The 27,758-nt window shown below is 40.7% G+C and overlaps 1 protein-coding gene across 1 annotated transcript in view; it reads left to right on the top strand.

The window, feature by feature from the left end:
- Fbxl13 (F-box and leucine rich repeat protein 13) overlaps positions 1-27,758 on the top strand; it is a 192,677-nt gene that overhangs the window by 14,354 nt on the left and 150,565 nt on the right. The window contains exons 3-7 of the mRNA XM_031380084.1: positions 182-272; positions 19,747-19,814; positions 20,463-20,617; positions 24,211-24,320; positions 26,802-26,963. Coding sequence (XP_031235944.1) covers positions 182-272; positions 19,747-19,814; positions 20,463-20,617; positions 24,211-24,320; positions 26,802-26,963 — 586 coding nt within the window. The remainder of the gene's footprint in view (positions 1-181; positions 273-19,746; positions 19,815-20,462; positions 20,618-24,210; positions 24,321-26,801; positions 26,964-27,758) is intronic.

Below are 27,758 nucleotides of genomic sequence, written 5' to 3'. Positions count from 1 at the left end.
GTAAACTCACCACCCTCCCCCCAACTCCCCAGGGTAAACTCACCACCCTCCCCACAACTCCCCAGAGAATCAGTGACTACATATAGAATTACTCCAAAATGGAATTAATCTTGTCCTTCCTTTGTGATTTCATTAAATATGCATCGATCCATCTTCATCTTGCTTTGTGATTTTGTTAAAGGGACATGTGCATCCATCCATCACTGAAGCCAAAAGTTCGAAGACTGTCTGAAACTTACTTGGATGAACTTTTTGGACTGGATGACCAGCTGGTAATTAATCAAGCATTCTCAAACACAACTTAATGCCTGATGGAAATGCCCAAACAGAGTTTAGGTTTTATTGGGGGGAGGAGGTGTGTGAGGTTAAAATCCTTTTTTAATTAAGGCCACAGAGGAAAGTGAGAGAACACCACACAGAGCCGAACACCCTATGTTTCTAAGGAGTGAGAGAACACCACACAGAGCCGAACACCCTATGTTTCTAAGGAGCAGTCAGTCTTTCTTCCCCCTTCTATTTCTGTCTGCTTTTCTTCTTCTCTTCCTCTCACATGCAGAAATAGTATTATTACAGCTGGGTTTAACAGCACATCCGTTATCCCAGCACCCAGGAGGCTGATGCAGGAGGTTGAAGAGACTGAGGTCAACTTGGGCTATGAGGCAAATCCTCTCTCAAAAACAAAGCAAAAGCTTTAGAGAGCCATTAAAGCAGGGTGCTTTCTTTTTTTCCTAGTTACTTCCTTTTGTTTCCACCCTCCACTGTCTGCCAGTGTTGGCTAAAGATGAAAGAAGGCATGCTTGTAAAGATAAGACCAAAGGTTAATGGGATTGAACCTGAGGCCAGATCTGCTTGTTTCTGAAAGGAGGAGGAGCCTCTGGCAGCAGGTTTTGATCCTTTAAAGAGAACAAGGGAGTAAATACAGAGGGTGGAGAATTTTAGAACAGTGTGTGTGTGTGTGTGTTGGCAAAAACACACGGAGAGAGAAATATCAACAAAAATTAGATATAATTAGAACAGTGTATGACACATGGTGATGCCAGGAATGTGTTCTGTGTAAGTCCAAGAAAAACTTGGGGGACTTTCAGTAAAGTTGGACATTATGGTGCTTTGAGTAGGTATGGCCCCTATAGACTCATGTGTAGAACTCTTAGCTCCTTCTCCATTACCATGTCTACTTGAACGCTGCCATGCTTCCCATCATGATGATAATGGACGAAACTTCTGAAACTGTAAGCCAGCCCCTGTTATGCCCCAATTCCTCTCCCCAGGAGAGCTCAAGAACTTTGAAGTCCGCTGCAATCTTGCATAAGAGTCCTTTATTACCAGTCTTGTCCCTGATTGTGAACCTTCCCACAGCGTAGGTCAGGAATGCAACCATGAGCTTGGGTGGCTTGGCTCTTATATACAGCATAGTTAGAGATTTTTTTGAATGCTTAGGGTGAAGGGGAGGGAAGGTAGGTGAGGTAAGTCATAACTCAGATATGATACCATTTGGTAGGGTGGAATCATGAGGCTGAGGGGGAATTCTTCTGACCTAAAGATTATCTTTTGTGGGGCTATCAGGAACCAGTTTTATGGCTGGCCATAACTGTGACTTCTGATTACCATTTTTTTGTTATGATTTAAGCATGAGACCTTAATCTCCTTTCTTCAAGGACAGGCACCAGCTGTACTTGGTTATCTGGGAGAGTGCTAGTCTCAGTGCCACTGAAGCTGGGGAGTTTTTGTCATTTGTCTTACTCAAGCTGGCACCTGTGGCTCCTTGAATTCTCTCAGAGCGGCCAGGGTGGTGGAAAAAACCCCCGAGTTTACTGCAAAGCAGGGGTGGGGGGAGCAGGGGTTGGGGAAAGCAGAACTTCTGGTGGAAAACACAGAGACAAGCCACAGAAGCAAGCTTCACCGAACTTGCTGTGGGAGAGAGCCTAGGGGGAAGGAGGACTTATGCAGGAGAGTGCAGAAGCAAGCCACCTGTGTACTTTACCCCAATTAAACACTTTATGCATAAGAGTTGTCTTGGTCATGGCATCTCTTCACAATGATAAAACCCTAACTAAAACAGAAGTTGGTACCAGGGACTGGGGCACTGCTGTGATGGACCTGGCCATGCTTTGTTTGGAGGAATGTGGATTTTAGAGCTTTGGGTAAAGAAAATAGTGGAATGTTTTAAGCAATGCTTAATGGGCCATTCTAGTAGGAACATGGAAGACAGTGGTGCTCAAGGTGATTTGAACTGTAGAGGCCTGGCTCAAGAGGTATAAGAGGAAAAGAATGTTAATATGTGGCCTAAAGACTGTTCTTGTGATATTTTGGCAAAGAATTTAGCTATTTTTTTGTCCTTGTCCAAAAAGTTTGCCTGAGGCTAAAGGGAAGAGTTTTGCATTAATTGCATTGACAAAGGACATCTCAAAATAGCCTAGTATAGATTCTGTCATGTAGTAGCTAATGTTAACTCTTACGAAGAGTGTTTTGTTGAAAAGGAGCAAGCTAACTGAGGAATACAAGATACAAAATGTATGGTTCAAGGGTCAAAGGGGCACCAGGAAATAGAATGTAGCTAAATCCTGTGTTCTAAGAGAGGAACAGATTAAAGATATTCAATGGAATTAAGGGAGTAGTTACTTCAGGGTAAGATCCCACCCAGCTAAGCTTCCATCTTATGAAAATAAATTAAAGAGTGATTTAGTTCCAGGCTTGACAGTACATACCTTTTATCCCAGCATGCAGGAGACAGAAGTAGGCAGATATCTGAGTTCAAGGTCAACCTGGTCTACAGAGCAAGTTCTAGGACAGCCAACCTTAGGCAATGAAGGAAACCACTGAAAACAGAAAGCTGATGAAAATGTAACTGAATGAGGCGATCATTTTCTTTCCAGACCCAGCAAGCAGCAGAACTGGGCAGCTTCAGCCATGTGGTTCTGGTTTTAGAGTCAAGGATAGAAGAAAGGGACTATGGAATTCCCTTTGTGACTAAGAAAGCATATGTGACTGAGGCAAGCATATGTCAGGGGTGTCCCTGCATGGAGGCCCAGAGAGGGCCTTATGTGAAACTGTGAAGGTGAAGCCTAGATTGCCTTGGAGATCCCAAGATGTTAGAGACCCCATATACCCACAGAGGAAAACTGCTAACAGGGAGTAGAACCATCCCATGAGAAAGCAGTGTGTTGTAGTCAACAAAAAATGAAAGGAGTTGAGATTTGAAAAGTGTTTTGGCATCAGATATGGAGAAACAGAGTTTGGAGTTTGCCCAGCTGGTTTTCTGTCTTGCTTTTGTCCTGAATTTCCTCACTGTGCTCCCTTCCCTACATTTTAGAATACTAATGTATGTCCTATGCCATTATACATTGAAAGTATGTGGTCTGTTTTTTAATTGGCTTTACAGAGGATTACAGTTAAGAGATTGCATGAGCCTGGCCGTGGCGGCACATGGCTTTAATCCTAGCACTTAGGAGGCAGAGACAGGTGGATTTCTGAGTTTGAGGCCAGCCTGATCTCCAGAGTGAGTTCCAGGACAGCTAGGGCTATACAGAGAAACCCTATCTTGAAAAACAACAACAATAACAACAACAACAATAAAACAAAACAAGAGATTGCATGAATCTCAAAAGAGACTTTGAACATTGGACTTTTAAACAAGCTTGTGACTGTAAAAGACTATGAGGATTTTTGAAGTTGTCTTAAATGCATTTTGTATTATGTTATGGCTACAAGCCTATGGGAGTCAGGGAGTGGAATGTGGTGGTTTGAATAGGTATGGTTCCTAGAGACTCATGTATTTGAATGCTTGGCCCATAGGAAGTGGCACTATTGGGAGATGTGGCCTTGTTGGATAAGGTATGGCTTTGTTGGAGGAAGTGTGCCACTGTTGGGGCTGGCTTTGTGGTCTGCTATGCTCAAGCTGTGACACACAGTCTTCTTCTGCTGCCTTTAATCAAGGTCAAGATGTAGAACTCTAAACTCCTTCTCCAGCACCATGCCTGCCATATTTCTTACCATGATGATAATGGACTAAATCTCTGAAACTGTAATCCAGCCCCAATTAAATGTTTTCTTTTAATAAGACTTGCCTTGGTCCTGGTTTCACTTCACAGTGATAAAACTCTAACTAAGACAGACATTGAAAATTGCAATTGAAGTCATATTCAAATTGGGTTCTGAACCTCAGAAGCACAAGGATAAGTTATGGGTTAGCCTTGAGTTCTCAGTGTTCTACAACAGAGAAACTCATGTAGAGGGCTGTGTGTAGAGGGTTCTGCCAAGTCTGGGATTACCTGGAGGCTCTAGCATGTAGACTCCATGCATCTGATGGTGATTGATGTGTATTATGGGGTATAGATTAAGAACACTCTATCAATCACAGAGTTTTGATCCTACTTTAGAGTACTCTTTAGAGTACAGATATCTGCAAACTGTGCTCTTGGAGATGTTTGGAGACAATCTCAGGGATTAAGAATGAGGCATAGGAGATAGGATTCTGGGTCCTCCATTTCCATCTTTTCTCTCTAGAGCAAGTTTGCTTTCAATGTTATTTTGATTGAAAAAAAACTTTACTGTACATGTGCCAACATGTTTAAGAAACACTGATGAGGAGAGAGAATAAACTTCATGGCTATTATAAGGATCATAGATGACAAAAGATCAGGTTGCACCAATGTTTATAGAAGTCCCTAGGGAATCTTTAAACTACTGGGGAGAATTTTAAGAAGCATCAACAATTCAAATCCAAAGCTATACTGGAAAATGGGTTTGCTGTTTGATATTAAAGTGCAAAGGATAAAATGATGGAAGCTGATTCAGACCTTAAAAGGAGCGTGGTAATTTGCCAAAGTATAGAATACATATGTAGCCACCCCCCACTATGCCAGGATCTTGTCACCTTGTCAAGATCTTGTTGCCTTGTTCAGATCTCATCAGGAAAACAGACTCACCTGCTCAGCAGGTGGTGGCTTCTTTTAGGAAGTTGCAGATGTGGCAGGATAGTAGATTTCACCTAAGTCTGAGGACTCCACCCTAGGTGGGCTAGTCGGCTATAGCAAAGACAAGATCTGATTCAGCCCACTTGAGGCTGGGGGAAGGGCACAGTTCCTTCCTTTTTATTTATTAAAAATTAGCAGGACTGGAGCATAAGATTACGTATGCTCCATGACCCTGCCTGGGAATTGTAGTGGCTGTCAGCCTCGTTTATCTTAGGACTGAATCTAATGGACTCCCTCTTATCCATCATGGAGGTCACATGCAGCTTGTTTGTATTTACTTGAACAAGCACGGCCTTTTAGTGTTTATTATGAACAAACATGGCCCCTAAGCACATGCCTCTGTCTTAGGTTGATGAGAACCATAGATCCAATAGTTCATCCTTGACTGCAGGCCCTCATAACACACCTTTTTCCCATTCAGACCAAAGCCACAATATGCACTCAATGCATTTCTTCATAATGATGAATAATTGCCATATCTGAGCTTTTCTGAAGGCGAGTCTGTATGGAGGTAACAGAACTGCTTGAAATACAAAGTCAAAAGTTAAAAGCAACAAGATTAAAGTTTTCTCTGGGGATGTCCCAAGCACTCAATTCAGTTGCAAATTAATTAGCAATGATCAGACTCAAGCTCTGGCCTCCAGGTGTGGGGGAGGTAGCTTTGAAAATCAACACAAGAACTGTTACTTCTCAGGAAATAGTGGAGGCTATGCTCTAAGTTAACTTTGCTGGCTAATAAAGATTCTTAGCCATCATAGTAATTGGAATCATACTTACTAGAAGGCTCAGGATCTGTGACCACTTGGTGAACCAACCTTTCAGGCAGCCATCATGCTCCATCTTCTTTTTGTGAAAAACCACAAACAGAACCTCTCCCCCATATTAAAACAGGATCCAGATCATTACATACATTAGTTAGAGGGTCCTGCCATTTAGCCATGGCATATGAACTGCAAGTGATTGGATGCCAGTGGTAATCCATGGCAGACTGACTTTTAGCATCAGTTTGCAAAAAAATTAAAACAAATAAGGCAAAATTGAGATGTACTTTTGGTGACTTTGGGGGGTATAATTCTTCCCCCTTTTTTTCAAGAGACAGGGTTTCTCTGTGTAGCCCTGGCTGTCTTGAAACTCACTCTGTAGATCAGGCTGGCCTTGAATCCAGAAATCTGCCTGCCTCTGCCTCCCAAGTGCTGTAATTAAAGGCATGCGCCACGACTGCCTGGCCCTTTTTTGTTTTTACAAACCAAATTTTCAGAGTGTGATGTGCATGTTCAACAATTCCTTGTCCCATTGGGTTATAAAGAATTCCAGTTTTATATTCAATACTAAATTCCTTACAAAATGATATATCTTTTTTGCCAGTATATGCTGGTCCATTATCTGTCTTAATGACAATTAGATAATCCCATAGCATTAAAAAGTTGTATACAATGATCAACTACATTTCTAGAGGCTTCTCCCATATGTAGAGAAGCAAAAAGGAATCCTGAACAAGTGTCAATACAAACATGTATATAATTTCAATTTTCCAAATTCTACATAATGAGTTACATCCATTTGCCAAATATGATTGGGCATAAGGCCTCATGGTTTAACCCCTAAATGTGGAACTGGAGATAATATTTGGCAGTTAGGGCATTGTTTTACAATCATTCTTAACTGCTTCTTAGTGATCTTATGTCAGAGACTGAAGGTATAGGTATAAAGATGAAATTTATCATGATCACGTCTAGCCAATGCAACAGGATCTGAAATTAAGGCCTCTCCTATTAGCGCTCTGTCAATGCAATCATTGCCTGCAGCTAAAGGTCCAGGAAGACGAGAATGAGCTCCTATAAAAATATATAAAATATATTATATTTTATATATTTTATATATATAAAATATATATTATACCAATATAAAATGAATGTTTTCAAGCAAGAATGATGTTTTGCAGTTGTTAAAACAAAGATCATGCTGGCATATTAAAATTAAATATACCAGAAATTTCCAATAGAGGAACAGACTGGGCTTCATATAGACTATCAGTAAAAAAAGATTAAAGGTATCATTCACAGACTGAAAAACATTTAGTACCACTGTTAGTTCTACTAACTGAGCTGAGAGCCCTGTTGATTATTCATAAGATACCCAGCTCGTCCTTTAGAGGAGCCATCAGTAAAAACCAAAAGAGCATGACACAGGCTGTAAAGATGTCATATTAGGAAATATAACCTTATGTATATTTAAATTTTTTATCAACCTATTTTGAGGATAATGATTATCTATAGTTCCTTTAAATCCTATCTGAGCAAGCAACCAATCCATACTATGCTGCTTCAGCCAAGTATCTTGATCTACATTAAAAGGCTGAATAATGATGTCTGGTTCTTTGCCAAAATAAGTCAGCGCCTGCTTCCTTCCAAGTATAATCATCTGGGCTACTGCTTTACAATATGGCAGGATATTATGTTTAGGAGGTATCCTTGAATGTATCCACATAAGAGGAGCCCTTTGCTACAACAATCCTGTAGGCGTATTAAAAATCAACAGATGTAAAGGAAAAGAATAATCTATATAAGTAACAAATTGCTTTTCAATAACTCTTTCTACTTGTTGTAAGGCCATCAATCCTTCTGAAGTTAAAGATCTAGGGGAGGTAGGATCAGGACTCCATTTAAGAGTATCAAATAAAGGTTTCAATTCCCATGTAGTAAGCTTTAGATAGGGGTGAAGCCAATTGATATCACCTAACAATTTTCAGAAATCATTTCAAGTTTTTAAACTGCCCCTGCAAATAACTACCTTCTGGTGAAAAACAGCTTGATCTGTAAGTCTAAAGCCAAAATAATTATAAGGATCCTGAGTTTGTAACTTTTCTGGAGCTATTTGCAGTCCTTTATCAACTAAGGCCAGTTGTAAATCTCCATAACATAAAAGCAAGTCCTGAGGATCTTTCCCTGCTATTAAGATGTCATCTGTGTAATGGATGATGCATATCATTGGCCATTGCTGTCTTACAGGCTGAATGGCTTATGCCACAAACTTTTGACATAAGGTAGGGTTATTAGCCATGCCCTGAGATAGAACTGTCCATTGATATCTTTTCATAGGTTCCTTAAAATTACTAGAAGGAACACTGAAAGCAAATCTCTCACAATCCTCAGGGTGCAATCTTTTGGCTGGGCAGTGGTGGCACATGTCTTTAATCCCAGCACTTAGGAGACAGAGACAGGCAGATTTCTGAGTTCAAGGCCAGCCTGGTCTACAGAGTGAGTTCCAGGACAGTCAGGGCTACCCAGAGAAACCCTGTCTCTAAAAACCAAAAAAAAAAAAAAAAAAAAAATTAACAATCTTTCAAATCTACCACTATTTTATAATATCTGTTAGGAATAGCTACTGGAGATGGAAGCCCAGGTTGTAAAGCTCCCATAGGTACCATGGTTTTATTAACCCTTTTAAAATCCTTTAGCAACCTCTTTACCAGATTTTTTTCTTGATAACAAATATTGGAGTATTCCAAGGAGACTGAGATTCTCTTAGGTGTCCTGCCTCTAATTGCTCCAGCACTAGCAGAGAAGCAGCTTCTACCTTTTCTTTAGACAAAGACCACCAATCAACCTACACTGGAATATTATGAAGCCATTGAATTTTATCAGCATGCAATGCAGGCAAGATAGTGGTCATTACCAAGAATACGCCAAGCCTCTAGTGTTAGAGTGAGGCTTAGGACCTTCAAATGTCTTAATGCCTTGTTCTTCCTTTCCTAGCCCCTTACCAGGCAAAGATCCTTGTCCTAGCATCAGCTTAGTCACTGCCTCCCTAGTAGTACACATTCTAAGACCCATCTGTGACAATAGATCTCTTCCCTAGAGGGTAATAGGCAAATTTGACATAAGATAAGGCTGAATTTGTCCTGAATTTGTCCTCTTCATCTCTCCAGGTTAGAAGTTTAGAGCTTTGCTTTGGGTTATTGGCATAACCAATCCCTTGGAGGTGAGTAAGTGTATCAGACAAAGGCCAAGTTGAAAGCCAGTCTTGTCCTCTTAATAATTGTTATATCAGCTCCAGTATCTATTAATCCTTCAAAGCTTTTTCCTTCAATTATTAATTTAAGGCTAGGTCTCTTACTAGCCTTAACAAATCTGGAAGGTAGCAGATGCAAGGGAACTAAGATAAGCTGAGCAGTTCTTTGGTTAGCAGGTACAGTTATAAAACCATGAGGGAGAGCAGCCATAATTTTAATTTCTCCCTCATAGTCATTATCTGTAACACCTGGGCAAATCTGCAGTCCCTTTACAATATAACTGCTTCATCCTAGAAGAAATCCTCAAGTTCCTGCAGGTAAAGTTCCAAAAACTCCTGTAGGCAGAATTTGAACTCCCATTTCTGGGGTTAATACTGCATAGGTGGTAGAACAGAGGTCTATCCTGTGCTTCCTGGGGTTGCCCTGATAAGTTCAAAAACAGATTTCCTTGGCTGGGCAGCAGCTTCATGGCCCCATAAGGTCTCAGGGCCTGAGGCTGGCCCCTCAGCTTGTTTCCCAACACGGGATGGCCCTGAATATCTGTCTTAGATTTACATTCCCTGACCCAGTGGTTACCCTTCCTGCATTGAGGACAAACTCCTGGGGCATAGCCTGATTACCTGCTCATGGCACCTCTGTTCCTAAAATAATCATTTTTAAAATGACCTGAACCTCCACATTTAAAACATACTTTATCCAGGCAGTGGTGGCACACGCCTTTAATCCCAGCACTTGGGAGTCAGAGGCAGGTGGATTTCTGAGTTCGAGGCCAGCCTGGTCTACAGAGTGAGTTCCAGGACAGCCAGGGCTACACAGAGAAACCCTGTCTCAAAAAACCAAAAAATCAACCAACCAACCAACCAAACAAACAAACAAAACCAATAAAAACCAAAAAACCATACTTTATTCCCTTATTTCTGTGCAAGCCCTTCATGAGGTAGTTCCTCATAAAGTAGCAGCCATGGCCAAACCCTGATTATATGAAGGCCCAATCTCTGCACAAAGACAAATATACCCAGCTAAGTTTGTCTGTTCTTTGTATAGCCGAATAGCCACGTGACATGCTGAGTTAGCATTCTCATAAGAATGTGTAACAAAAGGATTTCCTGCTTGAGAATCTCCAAGAATTCTAGCTGCTTTTAGTCTATCCACAAAATCCTGGAAAAGTTCATTAGGAGCCTGTCTAATACTGGCTAAATTTCCACTGAGATCCCCTTTGGTCAGTAGCTGATTCCAAGCGGTGTGTGTAGCCATTGCAACCTGTGCATACTCTCCAACTTTCCCAATCTGATTAGCATTGCCTTCATATTGACCTTCTCCTAAAAGCATGTCAGTATCCCAGTCTGGGTTCCCTGTCTGAGTATTCAATGTGGCAGTTCTCTTGATGGCTTCACACCATTCAGAACTCCAAAGTAAGAAATCTCCTCCTGACAAAGTAGCCTTACATAGAGTCTTCCAATCTTGGGGGCGTTAAATTTAACTCCATCACAGTATCCAATGGAGTTTATGTAGAAGGAGTTGTAGAGCCATACTGTGCCACAGCTGTTTTTAAGTCTTTTATCATCTTGAACTCCAAAGTCTGCTATTGTCTGACTCTATTTTCCTGCTGGTCAATTATCTCAACAATAGGGAATGCTAGCACATCAGATGTATCCTGTTCTTTCCCCAGAGCTTGACTCACAGCTCTTTCTAGTGGCAATTGGTATATCTTAGAGTAGCTGCTCTTCCCTGTACTTGACACCTTTTTTGGCTCTTGTAGCTCATTAGTCAATTTGTGCAACTTAATTTCAAACTCTAATTTACGTAGCTGCATGTCCATCTGGGTAGCATCTCCTGCAGTAGAGGCCATAGGTAGAACAGAAGGTGTGCAAGGAGGCCAATCTATGATATTTGGCGGCTCCTTTTTCTGAATGAACTTCCTAATCTAAAGTTAGCACATTATTAGAATCTCTACACTTTTCTAATTTAGGGTTGAGAGGGCCCTTTTCTGAGGAAGCCTTCTCTGGCAGGTATTCTTCCTGAAATTCTTCAAGCTCTCCCTGGGCACTATCTGATGCCTTCAAGGTCTCTTCATCAATAGCATCTTTTATGAGCGCCCAGAGGCAGAGGGTCAAATTATCTGCCTGGGTATTTCTTAGGGCTTCTCCAATTTTCTCCCAGGTTCTCTTATCTAAAGTTCTTTCTTCTTGGAACCATGGGCAGCATGAATCTATCTGATCTGAAAGATCTTCTGACAATTGTTCTTCAAACCCTACCCTTCTCGCCTGAAACAGCTCTCAAAGGCTGTGAACACATGCATGTTTAGAAGTTTCTGATCCCATTTTCCATTGTCAACCCCTAAGTGGAATCAGCGCCATATCAATGCTGTCCCAATTTAACCAATATTCTTTTGCACCTACAGCAACAGTTTAAAAAAGATGAAGTTTAAGGCCAGCACAAGCATCCATACTGTATGTTGCTTACCACGCCGGATACCATCTTCTTCCATTTTCTGTGGAGCTCCACCAATACAATGTTTCCTTCAGTTGGCCTTTCTGTGTTTGGGTCCCACATTCTGGTACCACCTGTAGCTACATGAACTGGGTTCCTGAAAGGAAAGCTGGGTCTTGAATGGGAGGGTTGGTGAGAGAAGAGTGAGACCAAGACAAAGTTTGTGATCAAGGCCCAATGTTTACTTATGAGCCTGAGCTTATAAAGTGTGTGTGTGTGTGTGTGTGTGTGTGTGTGTGTGTGTGTGGTGGGTGGGTGTGGGTGAACCCATCCCCAACTATGCCAGGATCTTGTTGCCTTGTCTGGATCTCATCAAGAAAACAGGCTCAGCAGCTCAGGAAGCTGCAGACTTAGCAGAACAATAGACCTCACCTAAGTCAGAAGACTCCACCCTAGATGGGCTAGGCAGCTGTGGTACTGACAAGGTCTGATTCAGCCCACTTGGAGCTGGGGGGAGGGCACACACATACTGTATGAGGTGGAAAAAAAAGTAGCTATGAGATTTTACCTTGCAACAATACCGAGGAAAATACCTAAGCTTAGAGAGAAAAATGTGAATCTCCAGATGCCCTGGGTTCCTTAATTAGAGAGCTCAGGTTAGGTTGGATGCAGATTAATTCACACTCAGAGAAAAACAGTAAAAATCACAACGTTGAAAAATTAAACACCAGTCCTCTGTGTATTTGACATTTCAAGTCAGTATACTAATATTATCTTTATTTAAAAGCAATTTCTATTCCTATAATTTTCTGTCTAGCTATAATGGCCAGAAAAGAGGCATTTAATGATTTCACAAAATTTTAAAGGTCATGAGCCATTATAATTTCTCACATTGTTTAATGTTGGTTTGCAGGATTTTACAATCTTACTATTCAGTTCTGCACAGCAGAGCTGCCTATATCTGCCTGTTTATAAACTATAAATATGCCTTGTCACTTAGCAGAGTTGACATAGAATACTGGGAAGGGCAAACAGGTGCTCTTAAAATTGGTTCATAACCACAGACAGAAAGACAGTTCAACTGTACAGCCCCAAATGAGAGACTCAACCTCTGTGAGGAGGATTCTAACCCTACAGACTCAATGACCATTCCTCAGGAGGCAACAGCTCTGTATGGGCCTACTGATTACAAGAGAAACATACTTAACAACATCTCCTAATGTCAGATGGCAGAGTTGAGGCATCACAGGAAGGTCAGAGAATGTCCCAGTCAATGTCCCAGTACCTGTCCTGTTAGTTTACCCCCTTATGTCCTCCATGTCAGATTATTAGAAGACCAATCATAGGTGTTATTTTTAAAATCCTTACGTGTGTGTCTCTGACACGAAAAGATGTCTTTAGACAACATAAATGCAATGGCGGGGTAGAGATAGCATGGTGGCAGCCAAGTAAGATCTCTAGGCGTAGTCTCCCCACAGACAAACCAAGTCAGACATCGTTTAAACTACAAAGTACCTTCACAAGTGCTGGGAAGCCAGGTCAGAGAGCATGGAGCCAGCTTTCAGTATAAAAAAAACAAAACAAAAGGGGCACTGAAAGCAGGAAGGCTGCAGCTGCCCATGTATCCTCCCCCTAAGCACCCCTCCCTCACCCCAACCTCAAGCAGCTCAACATGCAGGGAAAATCCCACCCTCTTTGGCAGAAGACAGAGGCTAATGCTCAATGCCTTACTTAGACTTGGAAGTCAGCACTAGGTCTGCCACTGTGCAAGCCAGGGTTAGGCAGCATCCCATAGCTCCTAATGTCCATATAGTTCCTGCAGATAGGCTGGGGATGGGGGGCGAGTGCAACCACTCCCCCATCAAGCTAGGGCTGTGCAGCAGGGCCTCTTCTCAAAGGGCAGTGCCAGGTCTACCATAGTGAGACCCAGCACTCTGAGAGGCTGGAGGGCTGGTACCCAGGACAGGGCTCACATACAGAGTTTCTCAGCTACCCTAGCATTTGATAGATGCTTGTGTGTTGGTGGGTGTTATGAGTGACTGTCCTTGGAGCCAAGTAATTGCTCTCTTGTAGAGTTCAGCTGTACCACCCCGACTGTGCTTGTTGACTGTATACACTTCCTTCATTGGTGAGTGGGGTGAGTCATGACACCCTTATCTGACTGTCTGTCTGCTCCCTAATTCCTGTTAGAAACAACTCATCCATAAGTAGCTGGAGTAGATAGGCTGGGGAAGACCTATTGATAGTCTCTATCTATGTAACTATGAGGATTCCCTCATCCCTGCTGGCTTTTTGGGTGTAGCCTATTGCAGGGGTAGAGGAGGAATTCCCATACTCCTGTAAGTGACCCCCTCACCTATATAAGGAAGCCCAATAAATTCACTGGTTCCTCAGAGTAGAGTTTGGCAGAATTGCACCTCAGTTTGTTGCTGGGTCCTGTGGAGAAAGAGTAGACATTATGTACATCCCACCTGAAACCCCCAGGAGATTTTAGTGATGGCAGGGCCAACTGGAGTTTTCCCTTTCTTCATTTCCATCCTTGAAATGAACCTGGGCACAAGTATCTTCCAGAGACTGAGAAGTTCTCTGAAGCTGTGAACTTAGAGAGGGACTATTTATCCTCTATTTTCTGACACCTGGTAGGACAGCCATTGCCAAACCAAGGCTCTGAACTTCCTTAGGTAGCAGACAGTGTCCTGAACCTGCTGGCTCACATATGTGCTACATCATGGGCTTTATCATATCCCTGATACTGCACATCCTTAGGTGCAGACACAGGTGTGACCCAACTCAGCATCTAAAAATTGCTAACTTGAAACCGTCTTTACCAACATCAAGCAAAGCACATAGACTCTATTTTCTGTGAGACATGGTAGTAAACAAAGTTCTTTTCCTGCAGCAGTCTGGATAAACCTAATACTGGACAGATTCTTGTGGCTCTCATCTTCAGGCCTTCCTGTAGATAGGGCATCTCTAACTGCTTTGATGCCAGGGGAAGAAAAGCCACCCAGCCTGTTGACTTCTGTATTGGTTAAAACCACTGTAGTCCTTACTTATTCTAGGTCAGGTCCAAGAATGAACCCACAGATGTGCACTATGATAAAGCAAGGCCATGTGAAACTGTTGGTTTGAACTTATAATGAACTTATAGAATGAAACATTGCTTTAAACTTACTATTGACATCCTTCTGTATGTAACTCCCTTTTGTGTAACATTTTATCTGTGAGATAATTTTATAAAGAACTGTTGTCTAAGATGGTATAAAAAGGCTGAGAGAAAAAATAGTGTGGCTGTTGGGGCTCTGCTCCATCCATCAAGTGTATGTATGTTTGTCTGTCTATATGTATGTATATATACACAATACATATATATGTATGTATGGGTGTATATATACATGTATATGTATGTATAGATATATTTGTCATATACACATGTTGTGGATAGCCCTGGTCTTGTATTTTCATGCTAGTTCTCCTCTCCTGGAAAGTACTGTGTGTGTGTGTGTGTATGTGTGTGTGTGTGTGTGTGTATGTGTGTCTGGAGGTAAAGGCCAACATGTGTCTGCCAAGGAGTAGTAACATTCTATCTGGTGCTGAAGAAATAATAAAATAGGAAAAAGTGGATACACACAGCAGAATACTCTTCAACCATGGACAAAGGAAATTCCTTGTTTCCAAGAATATGAATGGAAACAACATTAAGGGAAACCAGTCAGGCTCAGAAAGATCAGCATCTCAAATGTGCTTAACAGTAAAGCCTAAAAAAATATTGATCTCATAATTTGAGAGTAGAATGGTCATTTTCAGAGATGTAGTAGATTGGGACTGGAAGATGAAGAAAATGGTGGAGAAAGAATGATTAGTGGCCCAGTGCCAGACAGAGTAAGATATGCCACTTGTAGACGTGATTATTGGTAACAATGTACCAAGCATTTAACAAAGCTAGAAGTAGTGCTGGTGTGATGGCTCAGCACTGAGACCAATCCCTGGGATCTATACGGTAGAAGAAGCAGCTTTTTGACTCATGTAAGCTGTCCTTTGACCTCCACAGAAGAGCTGAGGCATGAACACACACATCATAAATAAGTAAAAATGTAACAAAATAATTTTAGAAACATAGAAGGTGTTTTAGAAGTTATTACCATGAAGAAATGTTAATGTTAAATGTTTGAGAAGATATGTTTAATTGGACTTAAAGATTATCCAGTGTATATTGAGCAAGATGTTATGCAGTATATCATATACTTTTTGTTTGTGTGTATCCATTAAAGTAATTGTAAAAAAGAAAAACAAGACAGAAACAGTGCTATTGTTTTACATAATTACAACAATTGTTGAATATTTTCTAGTGCTAATTATATCCAGGCATAATTAATTATTCCATTTCTGAGTTTCCCAAATTGTCTATGAATTGTCTTCTTATTTAAGGTTCTGTTCAAGTCAGAATTCTAATTCTTCTGTAATTGACAACATTCTTCTGTCTTGTTTCTATTAAGGGAATCATAACATGTCTTGTAAACTACTTTTCTGGCCATATTTGTTGCTAGGTTTTCTATATTTACTATAGAAAGTTGATGTCATTATCTTTTTAAAATTTTTAAAATTATTTTTTTAAAAATAAAAAAACCTTTTAAAAATGATTCTATATGTATGGGTGTTTTGCCTGTATGAATATCTGAGTACCACATGTGTGCAGTTCCTGAGGAGGTCAGAAGAGGGCACAGAATCCCCTGGAACTAGAGTTGGAGATGGTTGTGGGATGTGTAGGTGCTGGCAATCAAGTCCAGGTCCTCTGCAAGCTTAGACAGTGCTCCTAAGTGCTGAGCAATCTTGCAAGTTCCCTGCATTTTTCTCTTTGCATGCTAAAACTCTATCAACTTGGGAGGCCCACATGGTCTGCTTGATTGACTTTTAATTAATGCATCATAAGTTTTAGAAGTCCTTTAGGTTTTAACATAAATGTTAATCACCACCTGGCAGTGGTGGTGCATGCCTTTAATCCCAACACTTGGGAAGCAGATGCAGGTGGATTTCTGAGTTCAAGGCCAGCCTGGTCTACAGAGTGAGTTCCAGGACAGCCAGAGCTACACAGAGAAATCCTGTCTCAACAACAACAACAACAACAAAAATAAACAAACAAACAAACAAAGTTAATTACCAATGATCAAATTACTGCTCCTGTGCCGCGCTGATCACCTTGGCCAGCAGGGAAGAAAGACTAGCACACCAGTTCCTTCAGGCAACAGTTTACTCAGGAGTTCGGAGTTACATCATGGTGAAAGGTTTTGCGATATCATTGGCTACAGCCTCATGACGAAAGATCAGGCCACTGGCGGGTGCAACCCTCTTGCCAAATAAGGACTTGTTTACTTCTTAGCAGAAGAATGGCGGGTGCCATCTTTAAGGCGCAGCAGCGCTCCACAGCTCCTAGTTGACAACTTGAATGATTAAATGTCTTATAGGTAACAACAAAATTGTATATTAATGCTGATCTTGTTCAGGACATGAGTTAGGTTCCTGGCACTAACATGGCATCTCACAAAAGTCTAAAACCCTAGTTCCAGGGGATCTGACACCTTCTGGCTCCTAAGTACGCCAACTCTCACATGGTCCACATTCAGGCAGACACTTAGACACATTTCCTTTTAGAGAATACTGAATTCACACTAGAGACATCATACAATTCTTTTTGCCCATAAGGTGGATGTATCCTATTAAGTAGTTTCAATGAAAGTAATACCTTTTTTTGTTACCTGAAGTACTTATTGCTCAATGTTATTGTCACCTACTTTCCTCTTTGATATAATCATAATTTTCCAGTTATGTGTAACACTACAAAATACAGGATTAATATTGAGAACTTTCTAATCTATCCCTCCATTTAGGTAATCATTTTTGTATTTTTTAGTCTACTCTTTAAAATATGAGAAATTTTATTATATTCCACTCCTCTGTGACTTCTTACAAACACACACACACACATACACACACACACACACACACACACACACACGACACACATAACAAATCTATCTATAATCTTCTATAAATTTCCTCCTTAAATATGTCTAAGAGATATATTCATATATACAGCTTTAAAAATGAATCTTTTAAATTTATATTTTGAGAATTTTTTATATGCCATATAAAACTTTTGTTTTGTTTTGAGGCAAGGTTTCTCTGTGTAGCACTGGCTATCCTGGAATTGCTTTGTAGACAAGGCTGGCATGGAACAGAGATCTTGCCTCTGCCTTCCAGAGTGCTGGGATTAAAGGGATGACCACATTGCCAGGCCCCATATACAGCTTTTTTAAATGGTACTATCATCTAAAATTAAAATGGAAAAAAACATGGGCTTTAAATAGTCTCACAGATGGGAAAAAAAGAACCAACCAACCAACCAACCAAATAAACAAACAGAAACTGGATAATTACTAGCTCCTGAGAAGGCATCAAACTTAAACATTTTATTTTATTTTATTTTGTGGTCCTGGTGGGTGAAACATTCTTGCATGATTTTTGATTTGTTTGTTTGTTTGTTTTTAGAGTTGAGAATATCGTTTTACAGTACTGATAGGCAAAAATCAGTCTTGACTGTGACCAACAGACTACAATTGCCTTTTCCTTTTGAGCCAAGATCTCATGTAGCTCAGACTAGTTTTAAATATGTGTTGAAGCTGGGAATGATCTTGAACATCTGATCCTCCTGCCTCTACTTCCTGAGTGCTGGGATTACAGGCATGTGCTACTGTGGGAATTGGGGGTTTCAGGCATATATCACTGGGGTTAGAACCTAGGACTTTGTATATGTTGGGCCAACAGTCTACCAACAGAATCATATCTTCAATTTTGCAATTAAACACTCATAAATATAGCTGATAATAATAATACCATAATTGTTTACCTTGAAATGTTTTAAAGTAAGTGGGATGTAACAAGATCGTTCAAAGGTGTGACTCTATACTCAGGGAACATTGCAGAAAAGTGGGGAGCAGGGTGCAGGGTACTGTAAGAGCCAGAGGTGGAGAAAGACCAGGATGAATCTGTCTCCTGGACAAGACAGATCTGATGTACTCATGAATCATAGCAACTGTGGTTGCCCATATCAGACCTGAGCAAGATCTAGCCAGTCATCTTTACATCAGTGAGGAGGAGTTTGTTTTCTTTAGAGGTATAGTCCTGGTAGGCTGGCCATGTTCCAATGGTTGGCTCAACACCCATGCATGTATGAGCAGTGTAAACTGGATTTGACTCAATGGTGTATGAAAAGGGGTACACATGACATTGGGAGGGAGCTATGGTGGTGAGTCTGGGAGAAGCAGAGGGTGAATGTGGTCAAAAGGCATTGTACACATGTATGGAATTTTCAAAGAATTTATGAAAATATATGAAAAAACATGATTTCAATAAAAATAGGTTTTATATATATATATATATATATATATATATAGTATAATTTCTAAATATGTAAATGGTGTTTATTCCTCCCCTCCTCTCCCCAGAGGCAGCTCTGGTCACACTTCCTTGTCAGTCTTGCAGAGACCTCTCTTCCACCTCTCTTTTCTTTCTTTCTTTCTTTCTTTCTTTCTTTCTTTCTTTCTTCCTTTTTTAAAGATTTATTTATTTATTTATTTATTATTATATGTAACTATACTGTAGCTGTCTTCAGACACACCAGAAGAACGCATCAGGGCCGGATCTCATTACAGATGGTTGTGAGCCACCATATGGTTGCTGGGATTTGAACTCAAGAACTCTGGAAGAGCAGTCCATGCTCTTAACCTCTGAGCCATTTCTCCAGCCCTCTCTTTTCTTTCTTGACAAGGTCTTCCAGTATAGTCCTGGCTGGTTTGGAACTCACAGAGATCCCCAACCCCTGTCTCCACCTCTCCAGTGCTGGGATTAAAGGTGTGTGCCATCACCATGCAGTTTTGTCCCCTTCCTTCCTTCCTTCCTTCCTTCCTTCCTTCCTTCCTTCCTTCCTTCCTTCCTTTCTTTCTTTCTTTCTTTAAGGTTTATTTATTTATTTTATGTGTATGAGTACACTGTAGCTGTACAGCTGGCTGTGAGCCATCATGTGGCTGCTTCTTCCACCTCTCAGGAATTGAACTCAGGACCTTTGCTTGCTCGGCCCCGCTTACACTGTAGCTGTCTTCAGACGCACCAGAAGAGAGCGTCAGATCTCATCACGGATGGTTGTGAGCCACCATGTGGTTGCTGGGATCTGAACTCAGGACCTTTGGAAGAGCAATCAGTGCTCTTACCCTCTGAGCCATCTCGCCTGCCTCCTATTTATATCTAATGTATAGTTCAATTGCTTCTTTATTTTAGGTGACTCCAGAGTTGATGGTAAAAGCATGTACATTTTACACTGGACATTTAGTAAAGACCCATTTCAGGTAAGAATGTGATTTTACATATTATTTCTTTTTCTTTGGTCTTTTACCCTGCTATGCTTCTAGTACATTTATTGATTTGTTTATACTTGATGAGTTTAAACAAAACTTAGTAACAACACTTTTTCTCTGAAATCGAATGTGTCAGAAATCCTTGGAGTTGGATATGCTTGGGAACTGAAATTCCTTTTAAAAATTTTTTCAAAACAAAATTTTACTATGTAGCCCTAGCTAGCCTAAAACTCACTAGGTAGACCAGGCTAGCCTCTGACTCATAGAGCTCCACCTGCCTCTGCCTCCAGAGTGCTGGGTTAAAGCACCACTGCCTAGCCTTTTTAAATTTTTGAAATCATCATTAAAGATGATTCTCTGTATAAATTTAAGTTATGATATGATAATAATGTTACCCCAAGATGTGGTCATTTTATTAAAAAAGAAATATGACTGCCATATAGCATTTTACCCTCCCTCCCAACTATCAGGAATTCTTCAAGACATACCCCCAATTTACAGGGTTTTTTTCTTGCTGTGATTTCGAACAGATAAAAGTAATCTCACTTCTTATTCCTCTTAATTTATTTACTATTATATTACCCTAGTTTCAAAGTAATATTTTGAAAGTAATGTCATTCTTGTATCTTTTGCCTGCAGTAATTGGAAAGAAGTTACAATACCTCGTGTAAATCAAGAGGCTGCCATGGCTGAAAAAATGGACAAAGCAATAGCACACGACAATTTTAGATGCCAAAAATACATTTTTAATCGCTGGTTCTCCTACACAGTTATGAGTAGAGAAAGGCTTATAAGTAAATGTTCATGCCATAGCAATTAGTATTGGTATTTGATTATGCAGTGGGTCAATGAACTAATGGCTAAAAATATGCCTAGAGATTAGGTTACTTTAGTGTTTAGAGAACTGTTATTAAATGAACCAATTAAAAGTACTTACTATAAGGCTAGGTGTGATGGCACATGCCCACCAGCACTCACAGACACTGTGGCAGGGCAGTGATTTCAAAGCCAGCCTGGGCTATAGAGTAAGACCTTGTCATAACAAAGCAAAACACAATAATAGAACCTAATGAGTTTGTTAGCTTTATTTTAAAATATTTTATTGCAATGGGAAGTGCTCATGGTTAAAATCAAATCATATGTGAATGTGCACACACAAATGCATGTATGCATATATAAATGAGTATCTACTGTTGGCTTTTTGGTCTGGTACTGAACCCAGAGCTCTGTACAAACTAAGTAAGCACTCCTCCACAGAGGTTTATCTACAGACTCCCTTTTGTTTTTAAGTTTGAGACAAAGTCTTGTTAAATTGTCCATGTGGGCCTTGAACTTGCAATCCCCTAACCTCCCAGTAGCTGAGATCACAAACCTGTACCACCAGGCCCAACTACTTCCAGATCTTACACACAGTACAGAGCCAATACTATATACTTATTAGAAACCACTTTCTTTGATGTCCATGTGAAGAAGCTTAAAAACAATTTTCTCTGTGATGCATGGACAACACACATGGGATCTTAGCAGGGCCAGAGGACTTCAGACTTTCAGTTGCAGCTTTTTGGATTCTAAATTATACCTATGGCTGTGCCAAATCAAAAAAGTCGGTTGATCTCACTCTTGCCCTTGGTACGAGGTCTTACTGTGTAGCCTAGGATGGCCTAGGACAATCTTCCTGCTCAGCCCTGGCATTCTGAGATCACAGGTGTGAGTCTCCAGAGCCAGCTAAAATCATTTCCTTTTGAGCTGTGCAGTCTGTCTCTGCCTCAAAGTGAATTCTGAGTCTTATCATAAACCCACGAAGGGTTAAGGACTGATTAACTGTTAGTCACAAGGTAGTTGTAGTAGGAAATGACACTCTTCAAAATCCCAAATGAACTGCAAGCTCTTTAGAGAGTCTGGATGCACTGGGCCAACCTCCTGTCTTCTCTGCCCTTCTGGGTTCTTTCTCTCAGCACTGCTTGCCCATCGTGTGACTTCTTGCTCCCTTGTCCCACACTCTTCTTTCCCCGGGACTTTCCCTTCTCCTTGGCTCCATCTCTTCTCGGCTTTGCCTTTGTCTCCTGAGGCTCCCACCCTCACTGAGGTGGAACTACATGCTCCCCTTTCCTTTGTCCTTTCTCTCTGCAATTTTTCCTTAACTCCACCTATTTCTTGTCTGTGGTTCACACCCTTGGGTCTTTCCCCCTTGTCTACTTATGTATGCCCTGCATCATCTTATGCTTCCCTAACTCACAACAACCAATCACAGATTTGTAAATTATATATTAGATTTATGGCCTGGGCTCAATTCTCAGTACCCACATGGCAGCTTGCAACTGTCTAGCTTCAGGGACAGGGGATCTGATACTCTCTTCTGACTTCTGTGGGTACCAGGGATACACCAGCTCCACAGTCAGACATGCAGGCAAAGCATCCATACTTTTTTTTTTAAAGATTTATTTATTATTATAAATAAGTACACTGTAGCTGTCTTCAGACACACCAGAAGAGGGCATCAGATCTCATTACAGGTGGTTGTGAGCCACCATGTGGTTGCTGGGATTTGAACTCAGGACCTTCCGAAGAGCAGTCGGTGCTCTTCCCCACTGAGCCATCTCACCAGCCCCGCATCCATACATTTCTTATACATTAAAAGTAAAACCCCAAAGTTATGTAATCTCTTACTTACATAATCTCTTAACAAGACCCAAATTACATTTACATAATGACACTTCTTTGACACTGTTCCCCCTTCTCTACCCTCAAGTCACAGAACATTTATTTTATTTAACTCTCAATCATAAAAACTTAGTTTTGTTTGATTGTTGTCAAAATTCCAAGTAGTAAGCGTAAACTATGATTCTCACAGTAGTGCCGTTAGAATGAACAAACGGTAGCGTGGGCTATAGTGTCTAAGTGTTCATTATATACCTGGATTATGCAATGTCTTAAATGTAAGAAATATTCTAATATATAATGTAAGTATATCTAATTCTAATATAAAAATGAGGTATTGAAAAAAAACATCCTCTTTCCAGAATGTTTTAACTTCATACTTGTTACAATTTAAGTGATACAAGCTGAAATTGACCTTAGCATTTACATGTATAGAAACACAATTTTGATAGGTAACAACTCAACTGAAAAGCATTTAAATGAAAATGAATGGAAGAATTGAGAATGCAGCAGATGTGGTATTGTGAGTGCACGTTCACGTCTCAGCTGGTAACAACATCCTAACTAAACTAGTAGAGTTCTGACTTCTCAAAGAGCTTAGATTTTAGGACAAAATTATGATGTTCAGTGAGGTTCCAGCCCATTGGCAGGTATAGCAACAAACAAACAAACAAACAATGAAGGCTTTAAATGTTCACCTGTGATGCTGAACACTGTTAGCAGCTGTCTTTTGTTTTGTTTGCACAACATTCAAATGAAAGACAACATTGTCAAACTTTAAATGTCAGAAGTATTCATGCACAATCCAGATACCCATTTTTAGTTCAAAAGTGACTTAAAACAAAAAGCCAAAACAAACTCTGAACCTCAGTTCTGAGAGAAAACAAAGCTTGCAGTCAGGTGTAGTCAGATGCAGCCAGGTGTAACCAGTGCAGCTAGTGCAGCCAGTACAGCCAGGTGGTAACCAGTGCAGCCAGGTATAACCAGTACAGCCAGGTGTAACCTGTGCAGCCAGTGCAGCCAGTACAGCCAGGTGGTAACCAGTGCAGCTAGGTGTAACCAGTGCAGCCAGGTGTAACCAGTGCAGTCAGATGCAGCCAGGTGTAACCAGTGCAGCTAGTGCAGCCAGTGCAGCCAGGTGGTAACAAGGCAGCTAAGTGTAACCAGTGCAGCCAGGTGTAACCAGTGCAGTCAGATGCAGCCAGGTGTAACCAGTACAGCCAGGTGTAACCAGTGCAGCCAGGTGTAACCAGTGCAGCCAGGCAGAGATGAGGAGTTTGCCTGCTCTCCAGCCCGTTTCTTTTTCCTGGCTCCCTGTGTTTGGGTTCTGGACCTCTGATTAACATGTATCAGGCAATCTATTTGATCTAGAACTTATAATTCAAAGTCATTGGATCTGAATACTACCTGGTGATTGTGTTTCTACGAAATGCTTAGAACTGAGTTTTGTAAAAGGTTAATTTGTTTCTTTTAAAAAATAAATAATATATCCATATTTGTTTATATGTTTATATATGCTTTTTATATTTAAAGTTCAAAGAGCAAAGGGGATATTTGCATATTCAAAAAATTACATATTTACATATTTCAACATCCCTAGAGCACAATATAATGCTATCAAAAGTAATTAATTTTAGTGTGATTAAAATGAAGCACAAATTGTCAGATACATTAGTTCATAGTGGTTTTGGAAATAGCTTTAACTACTTGTGATCCACATTTCCTGCAGCTACACTGCTTCGGTTGCGACATTTGTTCTATATGCAAAGACAAAGAATTATCCTGGCAAAATGGAAGGAGAGAGCCAGACACAAGAGTAAATTAAGAGAAGATGACTTGGTATGATATTAGAGACTATTTGTTTTAAAGAAGGAAAAAAATCATTTCAATATTTTGTTCAAGTATATTGATAAAGACACCGTAAGTGTTACAGTTCTTGGGGGGGGGGAAAGGGTATCCTGGCATTTGGGTGCCAAGGAGTGCCACAGAGTCATACACTGCACGAGAGGTTTACCGGGAGGGCAGAACCTAGGCAGTGGCTGCCTGTGCTCAGGTGAGAAGCAGCAGGGAACTGGGCAGAAGACAGGATTTCTATAGGATTCCTTGGGGTGAGTGGGTGATGCTTTCCAGGGTGGGGATTGGTGGGATCTCAAGTCCAGAGCTTGGGGTTTTACTCTATAGGGAGGCCTGGGTTTGGTCTTTAGGGCAGTTAGAGTGTTTTGTGGGTGGAACCTGGCCTTGAAGGTCCTCAGGGGAGGGGCCTGCCTCCTGTGTCTTGAGGGGATTACATTCATCCCATTTGTGTTTATTATTGACAAACAATTAGGGGCAGTGAAAGGAGCAATGCTATCAATTGTACTACTTCCTGTGAGTGTAGAAGGCCTTTGGGCAAACGACCTTTACAGGCTGGGTGTCATCAGGAGTCAAGCACCTCCAATAACTGGGGGTCGGTAATCCTGTAAGAGCAACTGGTTATAAAGTGTGGTTAGGAATCTTTTGGACCTATCTGTTGCTGAAGAAATTTATACAAGAAGGAAGTTTATAAAGTAGGGCACACCAGTAGGATTAAGAAAAGGAGGAGAAGCTGCATTAAAAAGGGTACTATCCAATCCTATATTAAACTGTCAAAGAGCCACTGGCCAAAAGAACAGAGCTATTTCTTATGATTTTGGAGTTCTGTCTGGAGTTGTCTGATCTTGTCTTTTATGATACCTGACTGGTTGACATAGAAAAAACATTCCTCCCAGAGGAAAAGCCAAAGACCACCTCTCTCTCTCTGCTGTTAGTTAAATCTAATCCTTATTGGCTTTGTAGCAATATGGTGGCCAGTGAGTCTATTTGGCTCTAGAAGGTAAGGATGGTCTGAGCCACCTGTTGGAGATCCTGGATGACTCTAGATGAAAACTGAGGTTAATAGCCAGAGATGTAATCAGACCCACCACAAGAGTGGTGGTGCCATCAGTTAGACCCTGGACCAGAAGAAAGGGTAGGCTCTCAACCTCTTGTTCATCATACCATGCCACTCTGAACCCTATGATTGGAACTGGCAAGGTTTCTTTACCAGGTACCACTCCTAAGTTTGGAAAAAGGAACATCAGGGTGCAAGTCCCAGACTACCTATCGGGTAGGCCAGTGGCAAATACGAGTGCCACAGAGGATTGAAGAATTATAAATGTTTGGACATAAGGAGAGGGTGGTAGTGATCAAGGTCAAAGTATTATTATAGTCTAAAGGATCCAGTGTTCCCATAAAAGTATGTCCCCGAGGAGTTAAAACAGTCTGCAGTACCAAAGACAGAGATGCAAGAGAGATGAGGAGTGGAAATAGGAAAAGGATAGGTGTATGGACCACCATTTCAACACTGCCAGCTAGATATGTCTGCTTTGGGTAGCACTGCATCTGCCAATGCCATGCTCTTAATCACTTTGTGTACTAAGCTAGTGTTGTGATCATTGCCCTTTGCTTGATGATTGATGGTTTAACGGTGGAATGGTTGATTGCACACAACCAACATTCTTTCTTTACTTATTCTGATTGTCTCTGAGAAAAAATGGGGTTCTCTTAAGCCTGATGTTTGACATGCTCTGGTTGCTATATAGTGTGTATTAGCAACATATTATTATCTTTTATATATTGTAGTTAACTGACTGTTTAGGAATTAATTTCCCCCCTAGCTATACAATATATTGGTGAACAGTCATTCTGCAATCAGTGAGTGAGAGTAACAGGTATGTGCTGGGAACAGAGGCAAATGATAGCTGTGTGTCCTGGCTTTCCAGTATGGGCCCATCCTTAGATTCCACTATAAATACCTCATACTAAAATTGTGCATGTGGGTTTGGGAGAGGTGTGTGTAAAATACTCATCAACCCAGAGAAGTGCTTTCTTGTTATATAGTCTTCAGGAAATGTGTCAGTTAAAATGGGATTTGCCATAATGGTAAATCAGACAGGGCTCTAAAATGTGTTCTTTGACTCCCCCCTTCTGGTTATCTCCACACTAGCACATTCCTTGGGTGTCTCTAAATGCTAGTGATTCCACTGGTGGCATCTGCTTTTTGTGGTCCACAGTTCTCCTTCTCTCTAAAAGAGGAGATGACACCAGGTCTTTCAGGGGTGTCATGTGCCAATACTTATGACAATGAATAGAAGTGGCCTATAAAAGCTAAGATGGCCCAGGGAGTTTTATGTGTTCATATGGAAAATTAACATTTAAGTAATAATGGCAATCAACAGTGTATAGCAGGTACTAATGTTATGTCACGTCTTGTGCTAAGGATTTATAAATTCCATGGGATTTATAGAATTATTTTCATTGCAGATTACAAAACATGAACTTCAGTTGAAAAAATGGAAGCTCAAGTTAAAATCCAAAATTGAGGAAAAGCAGATTACTCTTGAGGGAAGCATGTCTGACATTGCTGTTTTGAGTGGGCGCACAACATCTGACATTTCAGCACTACCCGACCAAGCCATACTCCAGGTTCGTAGGAATTTGTGGAATACTGTTCTTACAATTTGAGTATAGCTTGGAGTTAGGGTAAGTATGTTTGCTTATAATTCCTCCCTTTACAAATTATCTGCTCATGCCCTGCCTTTCTATTGCAATTCATACTTGTTTGTTATAGTTCTTTATATATATTTTGGCAACATTAACCTTTTTTCTAGAATTCATTTGAATATTTCCCTCCAACACACTTAACATTATTTCTTTTGCCTCTAGAGTATTTTGATGTCAGAGAATTTAAAGCATTAGGTAATGAAGTCTATCACTCTGTCCCTAATAGTTTCTCTGTGTCAGGTCACTCTCATGGTTTTTCTGAGTGATATTATAATGTTGACACATACATAACTGGGTTTTTTTTTCTGTGATGTTATTGTTTTGCTAATATTTTCTTGCTTATCGGGGACCACTCTAAGGTTATGACAGATGACCTTCAAATACGTTCATGCCCCTTTGCCTGTAACATAAGAGCCTCCGAAAGTAGGCTTTGCTGCTTTCCTGTGGTTTTAGTTAGTTGAAATAGGTCTGCTTTTATATATGAATAGCTTTACCATTTTAAAATTGTGTTTGCTTTAAACATTATCGCTCTCCAGGACATTTCACTTTTACATTCCACATAAAACTTAGAGAAAAGTTTCAGGTGCAGACAAAGAATGGTTTTTGCTGAAGAAACGGAGCCAGGACATTCATTCTCTTAGAGTTTGCTATCGCGGTCCTCAGACTGGCATTCTCTTAGAGTTTGCCGTCACGGTCCTCAGACTGGCATTCTCTTAG

The sequence above is a fragment of the Mastomys coucha genome, unplaced genomic scaffold (genome assembly GCF_008632895.1).
Source record: "Mastomys coucha isolate ucsf_1 unplaced genomic scaffold, UCSF_Mcou_1 pScaffold19, whole genome shotgun sequence".
Lineage (NCBI taxonomy): Eukaryota > Metazoa > Chordata > Mammalia > Rodentia > Muridae > Mastomys > Mastomys coucha.
This window is presented reverse-complemented; position numbering and strand designations above follow the sequence as displayed.